The 25,334-nt window shown below is 47.6% G+C and overlaps 2 protein-coding genes across 4 annotated transcripts; one reads left to right on the top strand and one right to left on the bottom strand.

Annotated features, from left to right (window-relative positions):
- Positions 1 to 1,057: 1,057 nt before the first annotated feature.
- Positions 1,058 to 11,878, top strand: TOMM40L (translocase of outer mitochondrial membrane 40 like). Of its 3 annotated transcripts, none has more exons than XR_014028136.1 (10): positions 1,058 to 1,178; positions 1,894 to 1,961; positions 2,281 to 2,373; positions 3,454 to 3,555; positions 4,303 to 4,408; positions 5,025 to 5,147; positions 7,666 to 7,742; positions 8,345 to 8,447; positions 9,171 to 9,829; positions 11,740 to 11,878. XR_014028136.1 is itself a non-coding variant. In XM_081340877.1 (9 exons), the coding sequence occupies exons 1-9, from the start codon at positions 1,073 to 1,075 to the stop codon at positions 9,308 to 9,310; spliced, it is 918 nt and encodes a 305-aa protein (XP_081197003.1). In that variant the 5' UTR covers positions 1,058 to 1,072; the 3' UTR covers positions 9,311 to 10,361. The 3 variants fall into 3 exon arrangements, 1 of the variants encoding a protein (XP_081197003.1); XR_014028137.1 differs by having other exon boundaries at positions 11,607 to 11,741; XM_081340877.1 differs by lacking the exon at positions 11,740 to 11,878 and having other exon boundaries at positions 9,171 to 10,361.
- On the bottom strand, positions 11,736 to 24,409 carry NR1I3 (nuclear receptor subfamily 1 group I member 3; the record flags this gene model as incomplete). Its single annotated transcript, XM_081340876.1, has 10 exons — positions 24,213 to 24,409; positions 23,459 to 23,820; positions 21,532 to 21,699; positions 21,092 to 21,222; positions 18,243 to 18,439; positions 17,544 to 17,749; positions 16,091 to 16,236; positions 13,441 to 13,557; positions 12,828 to 12,933; positions 11,736 to 11,874 (listed from the first exon to the last, which is right to left on the bottom strand). The coding sequence occupies exons 2-10, from the start codon at positions 23,614 to 23,616 to the stop codon at positions 11,736 to 11,738; spliced, it is 1,368 nt and encodes a 455-aa protein (XP_081197002.1). The 5' UTR covers positions 23,617 to 23,820; positions 24,213 to 24,409.
- Between the last annotated feature and the right edge of the window lie 925 nt (positions 24,410 to 25,334).

Raw genomic sequence — 25,334 nt, 5'->3', positions numbered from 1 at the left:
AGAGAAGATGGATGGATGATAGAGGTATTAGAGAAGATGGATGGATGATAGAGAAGATGGATGGATGATAGAGGTATTAGAGAAGATGGATGGATGATAGAGCTATTAGATGGATAGCTATGTGGATGACAGAGGTATTAGAGAAGACGGAAAGATGATACAGGATACAGAGCCAGGGATAGCGGCCTCGCGCTTAATCCGGATTCCTTTTCACACGTTCACAGGTGGGGAAGAGACCCGCCTGGCTAAGCCTCCCCGTCTCTCCCCGCCAGCCGCCTGGACCAACGCGCGGCGCCTTCGGAAAGCCAGCCGAACGTCGGCGGGACATTGCCAGCCAATCCCGGAGCGGCTCGAGAGAGAGAGAGAGAGAGAGAGAGAGCGGCTCCATTGTCGTCCAATCCCAGCCCAGCTCGGCTTCCGCTCCTACCAGGAGGGGCGGGCTTTGAAGCCTCACGGCGACCAATCGCCTCCTGAAAGAGGGCTGGGGTGGGTGGGGGGGGCGAGAGAGGAGAACCTGGGGCGGGGAAGATGGCCGCCCCCATCAAGATCAGGGAGGAGGAGGAAGAGGAGGAGGAGGAAGAGCAGGGGGGGTCTTGTCTGACGTCTTTCTGACCTTCCCCATCTCTCTCACCCCCTTTTCCAGCCAATTCCCACGCTCTGGCTTTCTCCTTTGGGAAAAGGGGAGGTCTGTTTTTCCCAACCCCAAGCCCCCCCCAACATTATTTCTTGCTGGATCCCTAACCTGCGGGTCCCCCCCACCCCGCTCTTCTCAAAGCAAGAGCAAGGGTCACCATTTTTTAAATTATTTGTTTTATTTTTCTGCAGAAGGATTGTTTTTCTTTTCCCCCCCCCACATCCTCCTCCCCATCACACACACACACACACACACACACACACACCAGTGAGCCACTAAGGTGCGGTTCCGTGGTGTGAAACAGCACAACCCTTTTAATTTCTTTTCTTTTAGTCGAGGCTCAAGGTTGCTCAAGCCTGAAGGCAATGGGCCAGAGCCTTGGCTAGGTAGCCTGGCTTAAGGAGGTGAGGGCCGGGGTGGGTGGGTGGGTGGGTGGTCATGGGGAATATATTCACCCCCTTCCCTGCCCCACGGAAAGGGGCTCGCCGGGCCGAAGGACTCTCCAACCCAGGTAGCTTTGATGAACTTCACCGCAAATGCAAAGGTAAACACACTTTTTTATATATATATATATATATATATATATATATATATATATATATATATATATATACAAATTTACACAAATACGAGCTGCCACTGCTGTGGCTACTGCCTGTAGATGGCCTTGGGCTAGGCTGAAACAGGAAATAAGATTTGTCCCCGTGTCTGGGACTAAGCAAGTGTATTCTTTGGTCATTCGGGTTTTTCCCCACGTAGAATTGGAGGTTTTATATATATACATATATATATATATATATATATATATATATATATATATATATATATATATATATATATATATATATATATATATATATATATATATATATATAGTCCAACCCCCTAAGAGAGGACTATTTATAGAGGACTAATAAGGGCAGTCCTCAACGTACAACAGTTTGTTTAGTGACCATTTGAAGTTTACAGTGGCACTGTATTGTTTTAACGACCTTGCTGGGGGTTTATCTGGAGTGTTACAAAACGTGTTTTACTTTTATTATCCCGGGTTTAGGGGTTGTTTCTGTAAATGGCCAGTGCGTCGAATTTCCCTTCCGTCTCCCTGTTCATATTTAGGGTTGCCAATGCTTCTTTTTATTCCGTCATTTTTATCCTGTTGTAAGTCAAGTGTGAGATGGGTGGCCTTTCGTAAATAAATAAAAAATAAACTTAAAGGTGGCTTCAAACTCTCTTTTCCCCCCCCCTTGCTTCCGTTTCAGATGTTTTCCCTCAACAAATGGAAGGCGTCAAGCTGATAATTAATAAATCTCTGAGCAGCCATTTTCAGGTGGGTGTCCTTGACTCTAGGAGTCTGTAGTTGGGGGGGGGCGGGGGGTGTCTCTGTAACACGTTTCAGACCCTCGGCAAGTCTCGTACTTACGATGGTTGCAGTGTCCCCAGATCACGCGATTCCCCCTTTTGCGGATTGGTTTCACAACCGTGTCACTAACTGAACAACGGCAGGGATTCCCTTAAGAACTGCGGCAAAATGGGGCAAAACTCACATTAACAAATGTCTCGCTTAGTGACAGAAATGTTGGACTTGACTGTGGTCGTAAGTTGAGGACTGTCTGATTTTAAAGCTGCTGTGGGTGGCTTCCCTGCAGGTATCCCACACCATTCACCTGAGCACGATTGGCCACTCAGGTTACCATCTGAATACGACCTACGTGGGCGATCAGCAGCTTAGTCCCACCGAGGTGAGTGAAAGTAGATTTCTGGGCAGGATGGGATTCAAAATTGTCTTTTTGATTCTAATTTCCAGGTTACGACAAGTGGGTGGGTTTCGAGTCCCTCAAAGTTTGGCTTGTGAAATCAGATTAGTTAACTAGCCTTAGGAATGAGAGGCAGCTGGGTGACCCTTTAGGCCAATCACTAGGAGACGGTGAGTTCTAGTCCTGCCTTAGGCAAGCGAGCCGGCTGGGTGACTTTGGGCCAATCACCAGGGGACGGCAAGTTCTAGTCCTGCCTTAGGTATGAAAGGGTAACTTTGGGCCAATCACCAGGAGATGGGGAGTTCTAGTTCTGCCTTAGGTACAAAAGTAGGCTGGATAACTTTGGGCCAATCACCAGGAGACGGTGAGTTCTAGTTCTGCCTCAGACATGAGAGCGGCTGGGTGACTTTGGGCCAATCACCAGGGGACGGCAAGTTCTAATCCTGCCTTAGGTATGAAAGCCAACTGGGTGACTTTGGTCCAATCACCAGGAGACGGTGAGTTCTAGTTCTGCCTTAGGTACCAAAGTAGGCTGGGTAACTTTGGGCCAATCACCAGGGGATGGTGAGTTCTGGTCCTGCCTTAGACAAGAGAGCCCACTGGGTGATTTTGAGCCAGTCCCTTCCTCTAATCCCAACCCACCTTGCAGGGTTGTCGTGTGTGTGTGGGGGGGGGGAAATAGGAAACAGGAAGGAGTATCAGTTACGTCCCCACCTTGAGTCATTTATTTAAAAACCCCCAAACAATTCATTTTAAAATGTATAACATTTAACCATTTTAAAAAAAGAGTTAAATTCAATTAAAGTTCTTTTTGGAAAAAGGCTTCATTTGGGCACCTTCAAAGCAGACCAACCTCAGCCCATTTTCCTAGGATGGGAAATTGTTTTTTTTTTCCTTTTCACAGAAGTCAACAAATACAGTTCGTGGAACGATTAATAATTGAAAAGTTTCTTGGGACACCAGTTGAAATTTGGTCCAAAACTATTAAGTTTGAAAGAGAGTTTTTTTTCCCCAGTTTTTTTTTTTTAAATTCATCCAGTCCTTTTTTCCACGGTTGTTTCCTAGAGTTTTCCCACCCTTGTTGGTGATATTAGCAACGTCGGGAGCCTCAGTGCCCAAATTCTCCATCTCATAACAGAGCGGATACGGACCAAAGCAATTTTCCAGGTACTGCATTTCTCCCTCCTTGTCTGTCTGTGAATTCAAACCAGGATTTTGATGTCCTCCAATTAGCCCTAAACAGCCCTATGCTGTTTCTTTGCCTCCCTCGCAGGACTGTTGTAAAGATGACGGAGTATTTTAATACCCAAAGCTGCAATTTGCAGCCTGAAACAAATGGCAGGGTTTTTTTTTTTAAAGGCTCTTTGACTTGGGAGGCCGGTGTGCGATGTAGTTGGTTCACATGGTGTGGTAGGATGTAGGGTTTGTTGTCACTGTGTGTTGGGGGGGGAGAGCACGGGGGGGGGGAGGCTCAGCTAATCTCAGTGTACACATGTTGTACTTTGACAATAAAGGTTTATTATTATTTAAAGCAAAGAGAGACACAGATTGGAAGTAAATGTAAAACACACACACACACACACACACACACGACTTTTAATTAACTTTTCCTGTCGAATTTAAACTGTCATTGCCTCCTTTTAATTTTTTTTTTTTAAAAATTATATTCGGTTTTATGATTTTAAGATTTGCGTGGGTACACCGCCCCAAATCCCGCTGTGAGGGAGATGGCGGGTGTTCTAAGTGTGATTGACAAAGAAAAATAAATGATTCATGATTATGGAATAAAGAGAGAGAGAGAGAGAGAGATGATTTGGGATAATGACTTTTGAATGGCCCAGGCTGAGCTTTTGAGATGTGGGTTAGGATTTCTTTGTTAAAAAGGGAATTGCTGACTGGTTCAACCTGTTCCAGACTCAACAGGCCAAATTCACAACGTGGCAATTTGATGCGGAATATCGTGGGGATGACTACACCGCCACCCTGACTCTGGGGAACCCCGATTTGATCAGCGAATCGGGTGAGTCTGCCGTTCAGATAATCTTTGGCAGGTATTGACATCTCTTCCTTTCCCTTCTTCATCCGTTTACTTCCTTTCCTTTCCTTCCCTTCCCTTCCCTTCTCTTCCCTTCCCTTCCCTTCCCTTCCTTTCTCCCTTCCCTTCTCGTCTTTCATTTTCCTTTCCCCCTTTATTTTCCTTTCCTTTGTTCCTTCCCTTCTTTTATCTTCTCTTCCCTTTCCTTCTTTCCTCCCTCCCTCCTTCCTTCCTCTCTTTCCTTCCCTCTCTCTCTTTCTCTCTCCCCTTCTTTCTCAATCTTCCTTCCTTTCTCTCCCTCTTTCCCTCTCTTTCTTTTGTCTCTCTTTCTTTCTCAATCTTCCTTCCTTTCTCTCTTTGTCTCCCTCCCTCCTTACCTCTCTTTCTCTTTGTCTCTTTCCCTTTCTTCCTTCCTTCCTTCCTTCCTTCCTTCCTTCCGACTGACTTTCAGAAACATTGTGGTAAACTATACAACTGAATGGCTGCTTGTGCACTTCCAACCTGGGAATGGCTAATGCAGGGGTCACTTTTTAAGTGGTGGGGCCAAAGGGCCGCCCCTGCCACTGCTAACCGATCCTTGACCATCTTTTATTCCACACAGTTATTGTTGTTGCGCACTTCCTCCAGAGCATGACGTCACGGTTGGTCCTAGGGGGTGAATTAGTGTATCACCGACGTGCCGGAGAAGAAGGAACCATCGTCACTCTGGCTGGCAAGTACACCGGTGAGTTCCTTGGAGGGAGAATCAGATTATCCCCAATTCAGGGGTCTCCAGATGCCATCAGAGCAAGAATTCCTGGATCTTAAAAGGTAAAGTAAAAGTAAAGGTTCCCCCCCACATGCGTGCTAGTCGTTTCCGACTCTAGGGGCCGGTGCTCGTCTCCGTTTCAAAGCCGAAGAGCCAGCGCTTGTCCGAGGACGTCTCCGTGGTCATGTGGCCGGCATGACTAGACGCCAAAGGCGCACGGAACGCTGTTACCTTCCCACCGGAGTGGTCCCTATTTTTCTACTTGCCTTTTTACGTGCTTTCGAACTGCTAGGTTGGCAGAAGCTGGGACGCGTAACAGGGGCTCACTCTGTTATGCGGCACTCGGGATTCGACCCGCCAAACTGCCGACCTTCTGATCGACAAGCTCAGCGTCCTAACCCACTGAGCCACCGCGTCCCATTTTGTTTTCTTCTACCTTTGTCCAAAGACAGTTCTAGAAAGAACAATACATAATTTTTCAGGGGAAGGATGAGCGGAGAAGCCAGGGAAAAACACGAAAAAAAAATAGTGGAAAGAAGGGAAGGGAAAAAACAGAGAAAGGAAAGGAAAAGAGAGACAGAGGAGGGAGGGAGGCAGGGAGGAAAATGAAAGGAAGTGAAAAGGGAGGAGAAGGAAAAAAGGAAGGAGGAAGGGAGGAAAGGAAGGAAGGGAAATGAAAGGAAGTGAAAAAGGAAGGAAGGGAAGAAAGGAAGGAAGGAAAATAAAAGGAAGTGAAAAGGGAGGGGAAGGGAAAAAAGAAGGAGGAAGGGAGGAAAGGAAGGAAGGGAAATGAAAGGAAGTGAAAAGGGAAGAGAAGGAAAAAAGGAAGGAAGGGAAGGAAGGAAGGAAGGGAAATGAAAGGAAGTGAAAAGAGGGGAAGGGAAAAAAGGAGGAAGGGAGGAAAGGAAGGAAGGGAAATAAAAGGAAGTGAAAAGAGGGGAAGGGAAAAAGGAAGGAGGAAGGGAGGAAAGGAAGGAAGGGAAATGAAAGGAAGTGAAAAGAGGGGAAGGGAAAAAGGAAGGAGGAAGGGAGGAAAGGAAGGAAGGGAAATGAAAGGAAGTGAAAAGAGGGGAAGGGAAAAAGGAAGGAGGAAGGGAGGAAAGGAAGGAAGGGAAATGAAAGGAAGTGAAAAGAGGGGAAGGGAAAAAGGAAGGAAGGGAGGAAAGGAAGGAAGGGAAATGAAAGGAAGTGAAAAGAGGGGAAGGGAAAAAAGAAGAAGGGAGGAAAGGAAGGAAGGGAAATGAAAGGAAGTGAAAAGAGGGGAAGGGAAAAAAGGAGGAAGGGAAGGAAGGAAGGAAGGGAAATGAAAGGAAGTGAAAAGAGGGGAAGGGAAAAAAGAAGGAGGAAGGGAGGAAAGGAAGGAAGGGAAATGAAAGGAAGTGAAAAGAGGGGAAGGGAAAAAGGAAGGAGGAAGGGAGGAAAGGAAGGAAGGGAAATGAAAGGAAGTGAAAAGGGAGGGGAAGGGAAAAAGGAAGGGAGGAAAGGAAGGAAGGGAAATGAAAGGAAGTGAAAAGAGGGGAAGGGAAAAAAGAAGGAGGAAGGGAGGAAAGGAAGGAAGGGAAAGGAAAGGAAGTGAAAAGAGGGGAAGGGAAAAAGGAAGGAGGAAGGGAAGGAAGGAAGGAAGGGAAATGAAGTGAAAAGAGGGGAAGGGAAAAAAGAAGGAGGAAGGGAGGAAAGGAAGGAAGGGAAATGAAAGGAAGTGAAAAGAGGGGAAGGGAAAAAGGAAGGAGGAAGGGAGGAAAGGAAGGAAGGGAAATGAAAGGAAGTGAAAAGAGGGGAAGGGAAAAAGGAAGGAGGAAGGGAGGAAAGGAAGGAAGGGAAATGAAAGGAAGTGAAAAGAGGGGAAGGGAAAAAGGAAGGAGGAAGGGAGGAAAGGAAGGAAGGGAAATGAAAGGAAGTGAAAAGAGGGGAAGGGAAAAAGGAAGGAGGAAGGGAGGAAAGGAAGGAAGGGAAATGAAAGGAAGTGAAAAGGGAGGGGAAGGGAAAGTAAAAGAAAAGATGAGGGAGGGAGGAAAGAAGGAAGAAAGGGAAGGAAGAAAAAAGGAAACGAAGGAAGGAAAGAAGGAAGGAAAGAAAGAGAGAGGAAAAGAAAAGAGAGAACTTGTGACTCTCTCAGGCTGAAACAGCAGCGTAATCCAAAATCAAATATCGAAGTTCAGCTGAAGACTCCAGCTGGATTTCGGATGGATCAGCAGTAGCTCCGTTCTTCCCGGATCGATCATCGGGGCCCCCGTTGGGAATGGCTGGCGGAGACGTGGGGATTAGCAGAGAGGCCCAAATTGTCTCGGTGGGTTGGATTAAAATGCCTCTCTGGCTGGCTGGCCGGAAATCCTGTCTGGAATCTCGGTGGGGGGGGGGGAATCTGCTCAGTCAGGTTTACTAAGGTTTACTAAGGAGAGGAGTTCTTGCTTTCTACTCTTGCTTCGTGCTCCAAATAAATAACAAATAAAGTACGTTTATTTGTACTTTTTTGTGTGTTTTTGCCTTGTTTTAGCTCTGAAATGGCTAGCCACCCTAAATTTGGGGTTTGGTGGGGCTCATGCTAGTTACTACCACCGGGCTAACGACCAGGTGAGTTTAACCGTCTTCCTTCGCCTCCATCTTCTCGTTTTTCGTTTCCTCCTCTTCCTTCCTCTTTTCATCCTTCTCTTTCTCCTCCCCATCTTCACCTTTTCTTCCTGTCTTCTCCTCGTTCTCCTGCTTGTCTTCATCTCTTTCTCGTCTTTTCTCCTTCTAATTTTCATCTTTCTTTTCCTTCTTCTCCTCCTCTCCTTTTTCTCCGGCTAGTTTTCATTCACCTCTTTCTTTTGTTTCTTCTTTTCTTTTTCCTCCTCCTCCTCCTCCCAATCCTCCTCTCTTCTTCTCTTTCTCCTTCTAATATTCCTCTCGTTCTGCCTTTCATTTTTTTCTTCTCCTCTCCCTCTATCTTTCTTCTCCTCCTTTCTCCTTGTATTCTTCCCCCTTCCGGTCTTTCTTCTCCACCTTCTCTTTCTCCGTCACCTCCTCCTCTCCCTTCATCTCTCCTTCACTTCTTCCTCCGTCTCTCCTTCCTCCTCCGTACTTTTCTCCTTTTCCTCCACCTCCACCTTCTTCCCTTCTTTAACTTTTCTTGGGTCCAAATAGCCTTTCAGTTCGACTTTGATCTTTATTTTATTTTTTCCTTTCCTTGGCAGATTCAGCTGGGAGTGGAATTTGAGGCCAACACTCGGCTTCAGGACACAAGCTTTGCCTTTGGCTATCAGCTCACCCTGCCCGAAGCCAACATGGCTTTCAAGGGTGAGTGAAATTAAACTCTCCAACTGCCCTTCACCGTTTAAGGGACAAGAATTCTTTTTCATTTTGCTTGCCAAAAGTCTTCTTGTCCAAGGGAGGACTAGAACTCCCAATTTACTAATGATTGGCCCAAAGTCAAATCAGTCGGCTTTCATGTCTCAGGTGGGACTAGAACTCCCTGTCTCCTGGCGGTTGGCCCTAAGACACCCAGCCGTCTTTCCTCTCTCAGGTGGGACTAGAACTCCCCGTCTCCTGGCAGTTGGCCCTAAGTCACCCAGCCGTCTTTCCTGTCTCAGGTGGGACTAGAACTCCCCGTCTCCTGGCAGTTGGCCCTAAGACACCCAGCCGTCTTTCCTGTCTCAGGTGGGACTAGAACTCCCCGTCTCCTGGCGGTTGGCCCTAAGTCACCCAGCCGTCTTTCATGTCTCAGGGGGGACTAGAACTCCCCGTCTCCTGGTGGTTGGCCCTAAGTCACCCAGCCGTCTTTCATGTCTAAGCCGGGACTAGAACTCCCCGTCTCCTGGTGGTTGGCCCAAAGTCAACCATTTGGCTTTCATGCCTAAGGCAGGACTAGAAGTCCCAGTCTCCTGGCGATTGGCCCAAAGTCACCCAGGGAGCTTTCATGCCTAAGGCGGGACTAGAACTCGCCGTCTCCTGGTTTCTGACTCGGGGCCTTAACCACTAGACCAGACTGCTACTAATGGCTCTTTCCTCTTCTTCCTTCAGGCCTTCTGGACAGTAACTGGCGCGTGGGCGCAGTTCTGGAGAAGAAAATCCCCCCCTTGCCCGTGACCGTAGCGCTGGGCGCCTTCCTCAACCATTGGAAACACCGGTTCCATTGTGGGTTCAGCATCATCGTGGGTTGAGGGCCTGCACGCCAGCCTGGCTCTGTTACAAAGGAGAGGCAGTTGGGGTTGAAAAGTGGTGGGATCGCTCGCTTAGAGCGTTGCACCCCTGGATGATGGGCGCGAGGGTACTGGTGCCCGTGCAGGGCAAGAGCGTTCTCCCGCAGGCGCGTGGCTGGTGCCATGACCGCCTCCACGGGTCCGTGCGCAATTCCTGCCCGGAAGAAAACAACACCCTGGCGCGAAGGTGCCCGATCTCTTAACCCGGAAGTCCGATTTCGGTTGGCTTAGGGCAAAGTTAAAACCGGGCACAGGATTTTGGGCTGGGTGGTTGCAAAGCTTTCTTATTTAGAGAGTTCTGATCACCGGATTCCCCAGCAAGGGATCGGCGCCATTTTGTGTGGGTGACGTGGGGGTCCTGAAATTCGGAAGACACCCCCCTCCCCCCCCCAACTCAGCTGCTGTGTCTTGGGAGCGTTTGTGCTCTCCGGCTTCTTCAGGGCAGGGACCAAAAAGCTGAATTACAACTTCTGTGCAATGGTGAGTCTAAATACGATTAAAATAATGATGAGGCTGGGCTTTCTAAGCCCTCAAAAAAAACAAAAAACAGCCCCGGTCTGGTTCTTTAGCTCCTTTGTCTGATATTTCATAGAGGGGAAATCGCGCTCCTTTTTTTATCAAACTTTACGGATAGTCGTCTAATTATGCCATTTTTGAGTGTGGAAAACGATAGATGCTAGGAACGGATGACAATAGGTAAAAAGCAGAAGAGATAAATAGATTTGATACATTAAAAAGAAAAGGCGATCGATAAACCCAGGGAAAGATGGCGGATCAAAATGAAGAGAGACAAAAGCGATGTAAAGAAAAATGAAGGGTTAAAAAAAGACAAGGCGATAAATAAAAACCGAATAGATAAAATGGGTAAAAATGTACGAAAAGAACGATGACAGAGGAAAAAAAAGAGAGAGATGAAAATAAAACGCGGGATCGATGAAGATGGTAGAAAAGGAATCTAAAAGTAAAGCAAAACAGCTAAATAGATAAAAATTGATGAAAATAAAAAAATAAAGCAGATAAACTCAAAAAGAAAGATGGTGAAGAAGAGATGAAAGGTTAAAATGAAAGGATAGATTCAAATAGATGAAAATGGTAGAAAAGAGGTTCGCTAAAAATAGATAAATAGCTAAAATGATAAAAGAAATACATAAAAATAAAACGGGTGAAATAGATGAAAGATTAGATAAAAATAAGTTAAACAGAACAGATGAACAGAAAGATGATGGGTAAAATATTGCTTGATAAAGCTGCAGCGAAAGCTTTTGAGCGAACCCACAAAAGAAGGAAAAACCGATGTGGAAAAATAAACCGTGTTTTTATTTAATTAATGCTACCATTAAAGTGCTACTGAGAGAGCAGGGGGGGAAAGGTCTGTTTCCTGGTTGCGCTATAAACTAGCAAAATAGCATTTCAAAAAGCCCAGATGTGGTGCAGAAAAACATCTGCCAGCCGGAATTCAGTCCAAGATGCCCTGTAAGTCCTTGACTTACGTCCACAATGAAGCCCAAACTACGTTGCTAAGTGAGACATTTGTTAAGGGAGCTTTGTCCCATTTTACAACAGTCTTTTGCCACAGTTGTTAAATGAATCACAAATGTGTGTGTGTGTGTTTTCGTAGATTTTCAAGGGTACAGGTATGTAGGTCTTGGCGTATTCGGGGCTAGAACTGAGCAAAGATTTTGGGGTGGGGGTTTTTTTTTTGGCTGTACAAGTAGTCCTCTACTTGCGAACAACAATTGAGTCCATCGTTTCTGTGGCTAGTCCTTAAGTGCAACTTGTCCCGTTTTACGACCTTTCTCACCACAGTCGTTAAGCGCATCGCTGCAGCTGTCGAATTAGTGACACGGTCGCTCAGCAACCTGCCTTCCCTTCTTTTGCTGCGGATGTTAAGCGAATCACGAGGTCATTAAACAGATCCGACTTCCTCCCATCGACTTTTTCTTTGTCAGCCGCTTTCAGTAATAATAAGAGTTGGAAGGGGCCTTGGAGGTCATCTAGTCCAGCCCCCTGCTCAGGCAGGAAACCCGGTACCATTTCAGGCGGGGGGCTGTCCAGTCTCTTCTTAAAGTCAATGGGGAAAGGCAGATTCCCTTAACGACCGTAGCAAAAACGGGGAAATTCACTTGGCTGGCCAGAGGGTTGCCAAAGGGGGTCCCGCGATTACGGCAACAGTCATAAATATGAGGAGGTTGAATTTTGATTGCCTGTCCCTGGGGATGCCACGAGGCTGAGAAACGGTCCCCATTTTTTTTCCCAGCGCCGGCATCACTTTGAAGCGGTCGCGAAACGAACGGTCCGTCATTCGAGGACCGCCCGACTCGGCCTTCTAGGATTTTGCCAAGCGGAGATTCTCCCAATCCAGGTTTTTGGGGTTTTGTTTTTTTTTTTAGCTGATAATTTCGGACAGTAGAGGGGTCATGGAGGAGAAATTCTGGCTGTCGTCGATATGAAGGATTTGACGGGTGTTTTCCACTTTAAGCGTCCGGAGTTCGGTCAGCAGCAGCAGAAGTTTGGCATAGAGAAACCTCAAGGGAAAAAAAAAGATTTTTAAAAAGACCATCCGCTCAATTTGTTCAGTCTGTTTTCCTCCTTCCTCATCTTTCCTTCCCAGTTCCTAATTCACTTAACAACCATCCGGGCTTGGAAAATATTGGCCTAGGCCAGGGGTAGGCAACCTTGGCTCTTTTATGACTCGTGGACTTCAACTCCCAGAATTCCTGAGCCAGCCAGGCTGAGGGAAAAGGGAGAGGTTTCCAAGCTGAGCCATGCTGGCTGAGGAATTCTGGGAGTTGGAGTCCGCAAGTCATGAAGGGGCCAAAGTTCCCCCATGCTGGCTCAGGAATTCTGGGAGTTGAAGTCCACGAATCATAAAAGCGCCAAGGTTGCCTACCCCTGGCCTAGGCCAATATTTTCCAAGCCCGGATGGTCGTTAAGTGAATTTTGCCCCATTTTGGCCACCTTTTCCACTACGGTTGTTAAGGGAATCGCTGCCACAGTCGCTAAGCAAATCTGCCTTTCCCCATGGATTGAAACCCATTGACAAAGTCGATGGGGGAAGGGGGGGGAGCTGGATTCGTTTAACGACCTGGTGATTCACTCCAGAACGGCAGCGATTCGCTGAACATCCGTAGCAGAAGAAGCCCCAAAAGCAAAATCCGGCGTGACTCGCTTATCAACTGCCAGAAATTCCGCTCTCCACCGTGGTCGTAAAGCGAGGACTCCCTATAATTCAGGCCTCCCTTTTGAAATAATTCACACAGCCATTTTTTCGTTTGGAGGGTGCAGAAAGCTAATTCTTAAAAGAAGAAGAAAGGAAACTAAAAAGCAGTTTGAGCTGGCTTTGAATATTTGCGTACCTGGCAGAGAAAAGAAGATGGGAAAAGCTGAATTTTCAGCAGTTTTGAAGCCAGCTGGGAAATCAAAGCCAGACTCACTTTAACAACCGTGGGGCTAATTTAACAACTCTCTCCCGCCTTACCTGCCTTCAGGCCAGGGATGCCAGCGGTCGATGTATTTCTTTAAGGTCAGGGCGATCTTCTCCTGGGTCCGGTCGATCTCCTCCCGTTGGGTCACCTCTATGTGATCTACGAAGGGAGAAGGTTGTGGGTGAGGAAGAAGAGGACGAGGCGGAGGAAGGCTGGGGTGGTCCCCGACGAAGCGAAACGGGACAAAGGAAAAGGAAAGGGGCAGCTGGAGCCACCCTAGCTAGGCACGTTGGGGATTCAGGTTCAGAATGCGAAGCTTTGGAAGGGGCTCTTAAGAGGTCATCTAGTCCAACCCCTTGGCTCGGGCAGGATACAGTGTATTGGAAACAGAAAAAAAGCGGGGTATGACCTTAGAGGTCCTTTAGTCCAAACACACACACACAGAGAGAGAAGAGAGAGAGAGAGGGCTGGAATTCAGTGCATAGGATCCTAGAACGAATAGGCGGGAAGTGACCTTAGAGGTCATCTAGTCCAACCCCGTGACCAGGGCAGGAAATCATTGTATGGCAGTCCTAGAACAGAAAAGGACCTCCTGGTGTGTGTGTGTGTGTGTGTGTGTGTGTGTGTGTGTATAGAGCCTGCCCCCCTCGCAAATGGGGGTCTTACCTGGGTAGAACAACACCAGGGCTTGCAGCAAGACGTACTCGGCTTGGTGCAGCCTCAGTCTCCGCAAATTGTTGTGGAATTTAAGCAGCTGCTCTAAATAAACCTGCTGAAGTCCAACTTGGGGGGGGGGAGGAAAAAAAAGGGGGGAAATCAGAGAGGTGTCACATTCTTAAAGCCAACCTGGTTTTTTCTATCCCGACTTGGATAAAATATACCTCGTTTGGCCATGGGAGGGTGCTTTCACACAACCCAGGCAGTGTTAAAAAGAGTCCAGAGGCCACGCCAATTGGACGCCCTTGTGAACCGCCCTCCCTTCAGTAATCTCTGTTCCATGCTTGGCTTCGTGGCTGTTTAATCTCTTCCCCGAGATTAATTACAGTTTGTTCAGTCTGGGATGGAGGGGGGGAAAAAACAAAAACAACCCACCGTCCAGATGTCCAGGATCGTTTATCTGGGGTCTTAATTAGTCAAATGCTTTTAATATTAAATCCCCCACGGGGGGGGGGGTTCTCAAGGACGAGGGGAGAGGATCGGAGGTGGCTGTGTGAAACGGATGTAGTTGGGGCACCCCTGTAGCCTTCCAGCGGTGGTTGAACTACAGTTCCCAGCAGCCTCCTTGGTAGCAAAGGCTCTTGGGAGTTGTAGTTCAATCGGTCCCCCTATCAATGCACAGCACGGCGGGAGCTTGAAAACAAATTCCACCCCTTTTTACAGGTTGCCCCCCCGACTTACAACGGTTCATTTAGCGACCGCTGAAAGTTACAACAGCACTAAAAAGATGGACTCGTGACTGTTTTCACGCCTAATGACCACTGCTGCAAATGTGATCAAAATTCAGATGCTTGGCAACCCATTCAGATTTATGACGGTTGCAGATCTCACTTAACCAATGTCTCACTGAGCCACATAAATTCCAGACTCAAGGGCGGTCATAACTTGAGGACAACCTGGAGTGCTTTGGGCGGAACCTGCCTGCCAATTAACCATTTCAGCTTCTAAAATGTCCTTTTCTTGGCCAGTTTTTCTAGCAATGGAAACCTAGAAGGAACTACAGTTCATAGGGATTGTCTGACTTACGGCCACAACTGGAAAGGGAATTCCCCTTGCTAAGCAGCCACGGCTGTTCAGCAAATCGCTTTGGTTGTTAAGGGAACCACACGGTCGTTAAGCGAATCTCATTGACTTTGCTTGTCGGAAGCTGGCTGGGAAGGCCCCAAAGGGCGATCCTCTGATCCCAGGACACCGCCACCATTGTAAATACATAAAAACCAGAAGTTTCATCATATTACAATCCTTTGTCACTCCAAGAACTGGCCCCACGTCACGTTTTTCAGTGACGGTTGTAACTTGGAACAGTCACTAAGCGGTCCGTCCTAAGCCGAGGACCACCTCTCAAGCTTTTCCTCCCTCCCTCTGTGTTTGATAGCGCAAATTCGCCCATGAGATCCTCTCCGACCGGTTTGAGCAAACTCAAAGCAGGCTTCTCAATTTAATTAATTGAGAATTAATTTCTCAACGGCCCGATGCAACGTTCAGCTTCCATCCTCGGCATGGGGGCAGAGGGGCCCTCCTAGCCTAGCCACCAATCATAGTTAGCTTGTTTTGCAGTTCAAAGGCTAGTTTGTGAACCACAAGCTAGCCAAGCCTCTTAATCACGGCGCCGGTCAGGGCGAGCCACATTTTATACTGCAGCGCATAAATTAATCATTGCTCTGTTTTCGTCTGCACATTGCTTAATATACTGTGGCAAAGATCAGACAGCTTTAAATAGGGAACATAGTTCTGCATCACAGACACACACACACCACAAATTTAGAGATTAAACGTGGAGGTATAGAACCAAGTGGGTGTTGGCAGCCCAGATAATCACAATATTTATAATCTAGGAACGTTGATGTGTTTTTGGCTTGGGATGATGGCTTGGGCCTTCGATCCGGGGACTGAAAAAACGGATCGATACGGTTTTATGCAAGCGAGGTTCCTGGAGGGTTTAAAAAGGGGAGAGAATATTTTCTCGCAGATAATGAAATATGCATTTGGGCTTGGCTGTTCGGTTCGTCTTTCCCGTCAACTGCTTGCCGGGTCCGTTCTCTTTCACGGAAAAAGAAATTAAAAATAGTTTTGTGAGCCCTATGTTATTGCACAGGGCGTTTCTCAGCCTCTGCAACTTTAAAAGGGGTGGACTTCAACTCCTAGAATTCCCCAGCCAGCCTGCTTTAAGAGGGGTGGAGTTCAACTCCTAGAATTCCCCAGCCAGCCTGCTTTAATCGGGGTGGGGTTCAACTCCCAGAATTCCCCAGCCAGCATGCTTTAAAATGGATGGACTTCAACTCCCAGAATTCCCCAGCCAGCATGCTTTAAGATGGGTGGAGTTCAACTCCCAGAATTCCCCAGCCAGCATGCTTTAAAATGGATGGACTTCAACTCCCAGAATTCCCCAGCCAGCATGCTTTAAGATGGGTGGAGTTCAACTCCCAGAATTCCCTAGAATTCTGACATAAGGCGGACATAGAGGCAGCTCAGGACAGCTCCTCCCTGCACATGGAAGTGTCTGGTGCGATACACAAGGCTGTTAATTTACAAGAGGCACACAGTGAGTTCTCTTCCCAACCCCAACGCCCCCCCGTCCTCCCCCCCCCCCCCGATCTACCCAGGGCGGCATCTTGGATGGTGTAACAATGTGGGCCACATTTCCAAGCGTTAGTTTCCTCGTTGAAGACCGTGTTGAACTCGATCTGGCAGATCTCCAGCGTGGCTCCTTTCAGGAGGGAGATCTGGTCGTCGATGGGCAGGTTTCTGAATAGGAAGAAAGATCAAGCTTAGCCAGAAGTTGGGTGATGCTCTTAAGAAGATCCAACTGGATCCCGTGGCAACTCGGCTGGATTTGTTCCACCTTTTGATGAGTGGCTTTGTTTGATGGCTTGAATCCTGGTGAGTTTGGGATCCAGTGGACCCAGCAAAATAACCGCAACCGGGACCAGGAATTCTATTCTAATGAAGAATAGAATAGAATAGAATAGAATAGAATAGAATAGAATAGAATAGAATAGAATAGAATAGAATAGAATAGAATAGAATAGAATAGAATAGAATAGAATAGAATAGAATAATAGAATAGGAATAGAATAGAATAGAATAATAGAATAGGAATAGGAATACAGAATAGGATAGAATAGAATAGAATAGAATAGAATAGAATAGAATAGAATAGAATAGAGAAGAGAAGAGAAGAGAAAAGAAATGAATAGAATAGAATAAAGAGAAGAGAACAGAAGAGAATAAAGAGAAAATGGAATGGAATGGAATAGAATAGAATAGAAATAGAATAGAATAGAATAGAATAGAATAGAATAGAATAGAATAGAATAGAATAGAATAGAATAGAATAGAATAGAGAGAAGAGAAATGAATAGAATAAAGAAGAGAATAAAGAGAGAATAGAATAGAATAGAGAAGAGAAGAGAAGAGAAATGAATAGAATAAAGAGAAGAGAAGAGAAGAGAATAAAGATAGAATAGAATAGAATAGAATAGAATAGAATAGAATAGAATAGAATAGAATAGAATAGGACAGAGTTGGGAGGGACCTCGGAGGTCTTCTAGTCCAACCCCCTGCTCAGGAAGGAAACCCTATATCATTTCAGACAAAGCCCTGTCCAGTCTCTTCTTAAAAACTTCCAGCGTTGGAGCATCAACAACTTCTGGAGGCAGGTTGTCCCACTGATAAATTGTTCTCACTGTCAGGAAATTCCTCCTTCATTCCTGGTTGCTTCTCTCCTTGCTTAGCTTCTTCTCCTGCCTTCAGGCGCTTCGGAGGAGAGGTTGACACCCACCACCCACCCCCTTCTCTTCTTTGGGGCAGCCCCGAGAGGTGGGAACGCTGCTATCATGTCACCCCTCGTCCTTCTCTTCATTAAACTAGAGATGCCCAATTCCAGCCACCATTCAGCAACGGATCGGGGTGGGTGGTGTTGGTCTGTTCTTGCCGGACTCCACCACAGGGGGGATCGGAAGCGTGCGAGACCCCCCCCTCCCCCAGCCCCCCCAAGTCCAGGGAGGATGGAGACCCCAGAGGACAGGGTCCGCCCTCCCACCGCCACTCACCTGAAAGCCGGGATGGCCTTGGCGAACTGGATGATCTGCTGGATCATGAAGGTGCTGAGGTCGGCGAACAAGGGCAGTAGGGAGAAGACATCCGGCAAGGCCTCCTCCGAATGGTCCTCGTGGGGGGGCAGAAGGTACAGCGAAGGGAAGGCGGTTTCCGGAGAAGCCTGAGCCTCCGGATTGTGGATGCAGAGACGGACCGGCGGCTGGAAAGAGACGCTGGGTCAGGTGCCTTCACCGGGGACGTGGTGGGCGACCCCTTTTCCCAGAAGCGGGACGGCCCCGTCCTCAACAACCATTCGTTTAGCGACCGGTGGTGGTTTACCCACGGCACAAAGAAAAAGGGGGCTCGGCACCAGTTTGCACACTTAACGACCGTCGCAGCGCACACACACACCCCAGGGTCACAGAATCCAAATTTGGACCCTCGGCAACGGGCACATACTTAACAACGGTTGCAAGGGCCCAGGGCAGGGGTAGGCAACCTCGGCTCTTTTATGACTCATGGACGTCAACTCCCAGAATTCCTGAGTCAGGAATTCTGGGAGTTGAAGTCCATGAGTCATAAAAGAGCCGAGGTTGCCTACCCCTGGCCCAGGGTCAACTGATCAAAATTTGGACGGGAGAGAGAGAGAGAGAGAGAGAGGCTTTGGAGGGGGGAAAAATAATAGAGCAGATCCATCCTTCTTAATGGCTCACTTGGTAGTGGGTGAACTGGGAGAAATTGGAATCAAAGTGTTTCTTGTGGGCTTCTGTGAGGATCTCAATCAGCTGTTCCTGCTCCGGAGACAGGCCACGATCCTCCGGGGGTTCGACCGGGAGAATCAGGGGGCTCTTCTGCAGCTTCCGCTTGCGCAGCGCCCGGCGAGCGTACAGGGCCTCCTCCGACATGATCACTGCGGGGGGAAAGGGAATCGGGGTTCAGATTCTGCCTTGACGGTAGTCCTCGGGTTACGACCGTTCATTTAGTGACTGCGGCTTTACAACAGCGCTGAAAAAAGTTCCTTGTCCTTGTCCTTCCTTCTTTCCTTCCTGTTCTCTCTCTCTCTTCTTTCTCTCTGTCACTCTTTCTCTGTCTTTCCCTTCCTTCCTTCCTTCCATCCATCCTTCCTTTTCTCTCTTTCTCTTCTTTCTCTCTGTCACTATTTCTCTATCTTTCTTCCTTTCCCTGTCTTTCCCTTCCTTCCTTCCTTCCTTCCTTTCTCTTTCTCTTTGTCACTATTTCTCTATCTTTCTTCCTTTCCCTGTCTTTTCCTTCCTTCCTTCCTTCCTTCCTTCCTTCCTTCCTTCCTTCCTTCCTTCCTCTCTCTTTCTCTTTCTTTGTCACTATTTCTCTATCTTCCTTCCTTCCTTCCTTCCTTCCTTCCTTCCTTCCTTCCTTCCTTTCTCTTTCTCTTTCTTTGTCACTATTTCTCTATCTTTCTTCCTTCCTTCCTTCCTTCCTTCCTTCCTTCCTTCCTTCCTTCCTTCCTTTCTCTTTCTCTTTCTTTGTCACTATTTCTCTATTCCTTCCTTCCTTCCTTCCTTCCTTCCTTCCTTCCTTCCTTCCTTCCTTCCTTCCTTCCTTCCTTCCTTCCTTCCTTCCTTCCTTCCTTCCTTCCTTCCTTCCTTCCCTTTTTTTTTAGCATGTTAGTTTCCAACTTTGCTTGCTCTTCTCCGGCTTGCCAAAAGCCAACTGGTTTGCTTAAGAAACACTGCAGCTGGCTGGTCTCAAATTCCTTTGCCCTGCCAGCCTCTGGGGGTGGGGGGGTGGGGGGGGGTTTCAAGCTTCTCTCTCTCTCTCTCTCTCTCTCTCTCTCAAGCCCCCCCCCCACCAGCCCCGGCAGGCGAGGGCAGCTGCTGTGCTGCCCGTTTGCCTCGCAAGCTGCCCAGGATGGGGAGTGCAGGTCAGAAGGCAAGACTGCAATGCATCACGCCTCGCCCGCCTGCAGTGGCTGCAGCTGCCATCTTGCGCTCCGGGTTTCTGTGCTCCCCCCCCCGGTTCCCCCCCCACATCCATGCCCTGCGGGGGAGGGGGAGAAATCCAGCATTTGGCTGGATCCTGATTTCACCTCGATTGGATCAGTGGCGGCTCCAGAGCGCCTTGCTGGATTTGGGGCCCAGGCTGATCTTTGTTTGGGGTGTGTGGGGTGTGTGTGTGTGAAGCTTCCTTCCTTCTTTTCTTCTTTCTTTTTTTCTTTCTTTTCTCCCTCTCTCTTCTTTCTCTTCTTTCTTCTCTCTTTCCTTTCCTTCTGTCTTTTCCTTCTATCCCTCCTTCCACATTCCATCTTCTTTCTTTCCTCCCTCTCTCTTCTTTCTCTCTTTCTTTTGCTTTCTCTCTTCCTTTCCTTTCCCTATCTTTTCCTTCCTTCCTTCCTTCCTTCCTTCCTTCCTTCCTTCCTTCCTTCCTTCCACATTCCATCTTCCTCCCTCCCTCCCTCCCTCTTTTCTCTTTTCACTCGCTTTCCAGTTCTCTTCCCTTCCTCCGTAAAAGATAATCCAACGGATGGATGGAGAGGCAAAGCCTCTTGGGCATCCTTCTCTATCTGCCTTTCCCAGCCCCGTTGCCTCTTCGGGGGGGGGGGAGCGGGGGGGCTTCCCTCTTCTCGCTAAGGCAGCTGGCAGCTGCCAAGCCACCTCGGCTTCCCTCTTGAAATCAGCAGGGCTTTGCAGAGGCTCCGGGGGTTTCCCCCCACAGAGGGAGTGGGGGGTGAGAATCTCCCACAAGTTCTCCCTGGACAAAAGCAGCGCTCTGCCCCCCCCCCAAAGGCTGCCATTTGAAGCGCTTGCAAGGCAGGGAAATGCCATCTATTCATTCTGGCTTTGCCTTTAAGAGCTCCTTGTCAGACAGGGAGTAGAGATAGGGAGGGAGGGAAGCAGAGAAAGAGAAAGAAAGAAAAGAAGAAAAGAAGAAAGGAAGAAAGAAAGAAAGAAAGAGAGAGAGAGAAAGAAAGAAAGAAAGAAAGAAAGAAAGAAAGAAAGAAAGAAAGAAAGAAAGAAAGAAAGAAAGAAAGAAAGAAAGAAAAAGAAAGAAAGAAAGAAAGAAAGAAAGAAAGAAAGAAAGAAAGAAGGAGAGAGGGAGAGAGAGGGAGGACGGGGAAAAGAAAGGAAGAGAAAAAGAAAGAAGGAGGAAAGAAGGAGTACAGATAGGGAGGGAGGGAGGCAGAGAAAGAAAGAAAGAGAGAGGGAGAGAGGGAGGACGGGGAAAAGAAAGGAAGAGAAAAAGAGAAAGAAGGAGGAAAGAAGGAGTACAGATAGGGAGGGAGGGAAGCAGAAAGAAAGAAAGAAAGAAAGAAAGAAAGAAAGAAAGAAAGAAAGAAAGAAAGAAAGAAAGAAAGAAAAAAAAAAGGAAGGAAGGAAGGAAGGAAGGAAGGAAGGAAGGAAGGGGAAAAGAAGGGAAGAGAAAAAGAAAGAGAGGGAGGAAAGAAGGAGTAGAGATAGGGAGGGAGGGAGGCAGAGAAAGAAAAAGAAAAGAAAGAAAGAAAAAAAGAAAGAGAAAGAAAGAAAGAAAGAAAGAAAGAAAGAAAGAAAGAAAGAAAGAAAAAGAAATCAGAGCTCCCCGCACTTACTGTCTTTCCTCATCCCAACTGCGAGGCATTTTTTGTACCGGCAGGCCTGGCATTGTCGCCGCTTGGCTTTGGTGACGGGGCAGCTCTGAGTAAAGGGGCAAGTGAACTGGACGCCTTTCAGCACCGTCCTCCTGCAAGGCAAGGGGAAGAAGCCTGAGTGGGAGTCATGAGGACTAGAAACCTGTGTGCGCGCCTGCATCCACCCAGAGTCGCGGGGACTAGCGTCTGAGTTTGCTTTCCTGGCATTGGTCGATACTAACTAAAAATACTCTTTTCAAAAGGGAGCAAAGCGCCCAGGGAGAGGAAGGCACCTTTCCCCCTCCTCGGTGCCTTAGGGGTTTGCTGAGAGAACGCCTGGCCTGACGTGGGCAGACCACGCAAGGCACTAATCCTCATAGGGGCTGAGGAGGAGGAAGAGAAAGCCAGGCCTCCATGCCTACCGGAAGAACCCTTTGCAGCCTTCGCAGGTCATGACATGGAAGTGGTAGCCGCTGGCTCGGTCCCCACAGACGGCGCAGGTCTTCTCCTCGGCTTCCAGGTCCGGCTCACCCCAGAGGCTTCGGCCTTCGCCGTCCGAGGAACTCTGCATGATGCCAGGCGCCGGCTCCCTAGGGGGAATGTCACAGACTCATCTGCCTCCTTTTGTTATTGTTTAAAGGGATTCGCCGGTTGGCCGAGGAAGGAAACGCCCAGGGCTCCTGCATTTATTTTTCCCAACAACAAGCCTGCGAGGTAGGCTGGCTGAGAGAAAACAACTAACTCACAGCCTGCTTAGAGAGCTTCTCTGGCTAAAGCGGATCTTGAACCCAAGTTTCCCCAATCCCCACCGGCATTGACAAAATCCCCATCGGTCAATTGCGAAAGGCAGCTTTGCTTGGAAGAGCTGCCACAAAACCTTTACTATGAATTAAACATCTGTCCGGCCCAGGTCCTCAAGAAGGACTCGGTGGGTGGATAAATATGCTTATATTTGACCTTGCATGTCACAACAGCGGCAAGAATTATATATGCGCAACGTTGGGAAAATGAAGGAATACCCTCAGATGAAGAAATAATTTAAAAAAAAATACTGGAATGCGCAGAGACAGATGGAGTATGAGATTGAAAGAAAAAGAAGAAACGGAATATTGTCAAACTTGGGACTTATTCTATCGATGGCTAGAGGAAAAAAATAAAGGATTAGAAATTAAATAGGTATTAACAAATGTAAACTCAGACAGCACATCGGTTGAAAAGTTATTACTGTATGTATGAAAAAAATTAATAAAAACCTTTCCCAAAAAAATGCCATTTTTAAAACAAACAAACATCTGGCTGATAAGTCAACCAGCCCTAATGACTATTAACGCTCGCTTTATCCTATTTTTCATCAGTCGATTATAAAAAGCCAAGTTGTTCCCAGCCACGCAACTACTACGCCAATAAATTGCGACATCGAATGTTCCTGGAAACGAAGCGACAGAAATGAAGGTCAACCACCAGCTAAAGAACTGGCAGCTGTGATTTTACCTTGTTGCGTAGCACAAGAACCATCCTCTGCAATAGTGACAATGATTAATACGTTACGCAGATCGCCCGCGACGTACAGTCCCGAAATTTGTGTTGATAAGCGAGACGGTTGTTAAGCAGATTTTGTCTCCCTTTGCAACCGTTCTTGCCTCAGTGCTGAAGTGAGTCACTGCAGTTGTGAAGTTAGTAACCGAGTTGTTAAGTGGCTTTGTCAGAAAGTCGCAAAAGGGGATCACGTGACCCCAGGATAGTACGGCCGTCATAAATATGAGTCAGTGGTTAAGTGTTTTCATCTCGATCAGCTGAGCATGGGGGATGGTGCAACGGCCGTCGGTACAAAAAAAAAGGATCCTTAAGTCACTTTTTTTCGGCACCGTCGTAACTTGGAACGGTCGCTATGAGGACCGTCGTAAGCTCTGTAGATCAGAAACGACAAAGACCGCAAACAGAACGACAGCGGCTTAGCAAACAGAAAATTTGGATTCAGTTGTGTCCAAAAGTCAAGGACTACCTGAAGTTTATCAAAGTTTGATTTGACCAGAAAGATAGTTCTGGTTGGTTTTTTTTTCCCCCAAAAGGTGAAATCCTTGGTTGCTTACAAGGATTAAATTACTGCAAAGCGGGAAGACCACCGATTTTAAAAAAAAACCCAAAACAATCAAGTCTAACGTGGGAACTCATCGCCAATCCTTTCACACACACACACACACACACACACACATAGATTAAACGTAGAAATTTGGATCACCGTTTTGTGACATCCAGCCAGGACCTGGTTTGCTTTCTCCAGCCACCCGTGAACCGTCGTGGGCCACACGTTGTGGTCCTCCCTCTTCTGCCCCTTCTGGCTTTCCTTACCTTTTTTCTTCGCGGCGTGAAGTTCTCGCTCTTCCCAACCCCTGAAAACCCTCTTCCCCACGGATTTGGGGATCTCCAACGTGCAGGGGGTGTGGGGAGAGATCCAGACTAACTTTCTTTGATAAGGGAGGATACGGTCGGTCGTACTTTGAACCCATGAGCCAGCAAGAGAGAAAGTGCCAGCTGGCCAGTGGGTGAAGGTTAGCAGGGAGGGAAGAAGGGAAGGGAAAAGTACATGGCCGGAGAGATGGAAGAAGGGCTGGAGGTCACCAAACGCCAGTGGCGCGAAAGCTAAGCTTCCTTCGAACAAGATTGCAGCTGCTCCTCGGTTTACGACCATTTGTTTCGAGTTACGAACGGCGCTGAAAGAAAGCAGAGAGAGTCCTCAGCTTACGAGCGCAACGGTGCCCCAAATTTATGATAGGTTCCTTGTCCTTTGAAGTCTGCCTGGACCAACAGTCCTGCGAGGTAGAATTTAAATTCAAGATTTTCAGTGCCGTTGTAACTTCGAACAGTCACTAAACGAACGATTGTAACTCAAGGACTACCGGTCGTTCCTTTTTGTACCAAATCAGCATAATAGTGTGAAAAATAAATAATTTTTGGTCTCTCTCTCTTTCTCCCCTTTCTCTCTCTCTCTCTTCTTTCTCTTCTCTCTCTTTCTCCCTTTCTCTCTGTCTCTCACATACATAAACACGCACACAAACACAGAGACAAGTTGACATACCTAGTGTTTTTATTCACAGTAACTTACCTCTCACCTGGAATCCTTGAGCAACATTCCCACAACATTCCCACAACCAGGTTCCCACTTCAGTTCTGGGGCCAGATTGCCCTTAGCCCAAAGACAAGCAGCCAATTTTGGGGAGCCTGCTTTGCAACCGCTGGGGGGGTCCCCCATGGCTGTCTAGGGTCACCGGGAGGTAACCATGCGCCTCGCCAGGCTCCGAGTCCTGGTAATGGTTCTTGCAATCCTCCTGGAATGAAGTTCAACCCGTTTGGTTCCTGACAGGCAAATGAGAGAACTCACAACTCACAGCCGGATTGTCTCCAAGTGGCTGACGCATGTGGACAAGAAGTCGGCTTGTTCCGTTTGAACTGGGTTTACAGGAGGGTGGAAGGTACACAGGGGGTCCTTGACTTACGTCCACAACGGAGGCCCAAATTTCCGTTGCTAAGGCGAGACGTTTGTTCATCAGGTTTTGCCCCGTTTTACAACTTTCTTTTCCCCAGTTGTTAAGTGAATCACTGCAGCTCCTGAAGTTAGTCACCACGGTTGCTAAGTGGATCTGGCTGGCCCCGTTGACCTTTAAAAGCTGATCACGTGACCCCGGGATAAGGCAACCATCATAAATGTGAGTCATCTTTGCCCAGCGTCTGAAGTTTGATCATGTGACCCTGGGGAGGCTGCGACGGTCGTAAGTATGAAAAACGGTCATATGTCGCTTTTTTTGCAGTGCAAAAAAACAATCGGTCACTAAATGAACTTATAATTGAGGGCTACCTATATATGGGAATGAATGGGGCTGTCTAGGCTCCTCTACAACGTCCCTGCGAGGTAGGCTAGGGGGCAGGGACCGGCTGGACCTTTTGGCCCCATTTTTCCAAGCTACGGCTAGTCCTCCACTTAGCACAAACCCCAGTTACAATCTCTCTCCCCCAGTTGGATGCAGAATTCGTCCTGATCATGGTTTGTTAAAGAAGGCTAGAGTCATCTTGTTGGATCAGCTGAGCATCGGTTGAATTTCCAGCCCCCCTCAATTAGATAGATAGATAGACAGACAGACAGACAGACAGATAGATGATAGATAGATAGATGATAGATAGATAGATAGATAGATAGATAGATAGATAGATAGATAGATAGATAGAATAG

The sequence above is a fragment of the Vipera berus genome, assembly GCF_964194415.1.
Source record: "Vipera berus genome assembly, chromosome: 16".
In the NCBI taxonomy this organism is placed as follows: domain Eukaryota; kingdom Metazoa; phylum Chordata; class Lepidosauria; order Squamata; family Viperidae; genus Vipera; species Vipera berus.
The sequence above is the reverse complement of the archived record's forward strand: the minus strand, read 5'-3'. Positions and strand labels throughout refer to the sequence as shown.

Coding starts and splice junctions, on each gene's coding strand:
- TOMM40L (XM_081340877.1), top strand. CDS start 1,073: ATGGGGAATATATTCACCCCCTTCCCTGCCCCACGGAAAGGGGCTCGC. Junction 1,179..1,893: donor ACTTCACCGCAAATGCAAAG/GTAAACACACTT, acceptor CTTCCGTTTCAG/ATGTTTTCCCTCAACAAATG. Junction 7,743..8,344: donor ACCACCGGGCTAACGACCAG/GTGAGTTTAACC, acceptor TTTCCTTGGCAG/ATTCAGCTGGGAGTGGAATT.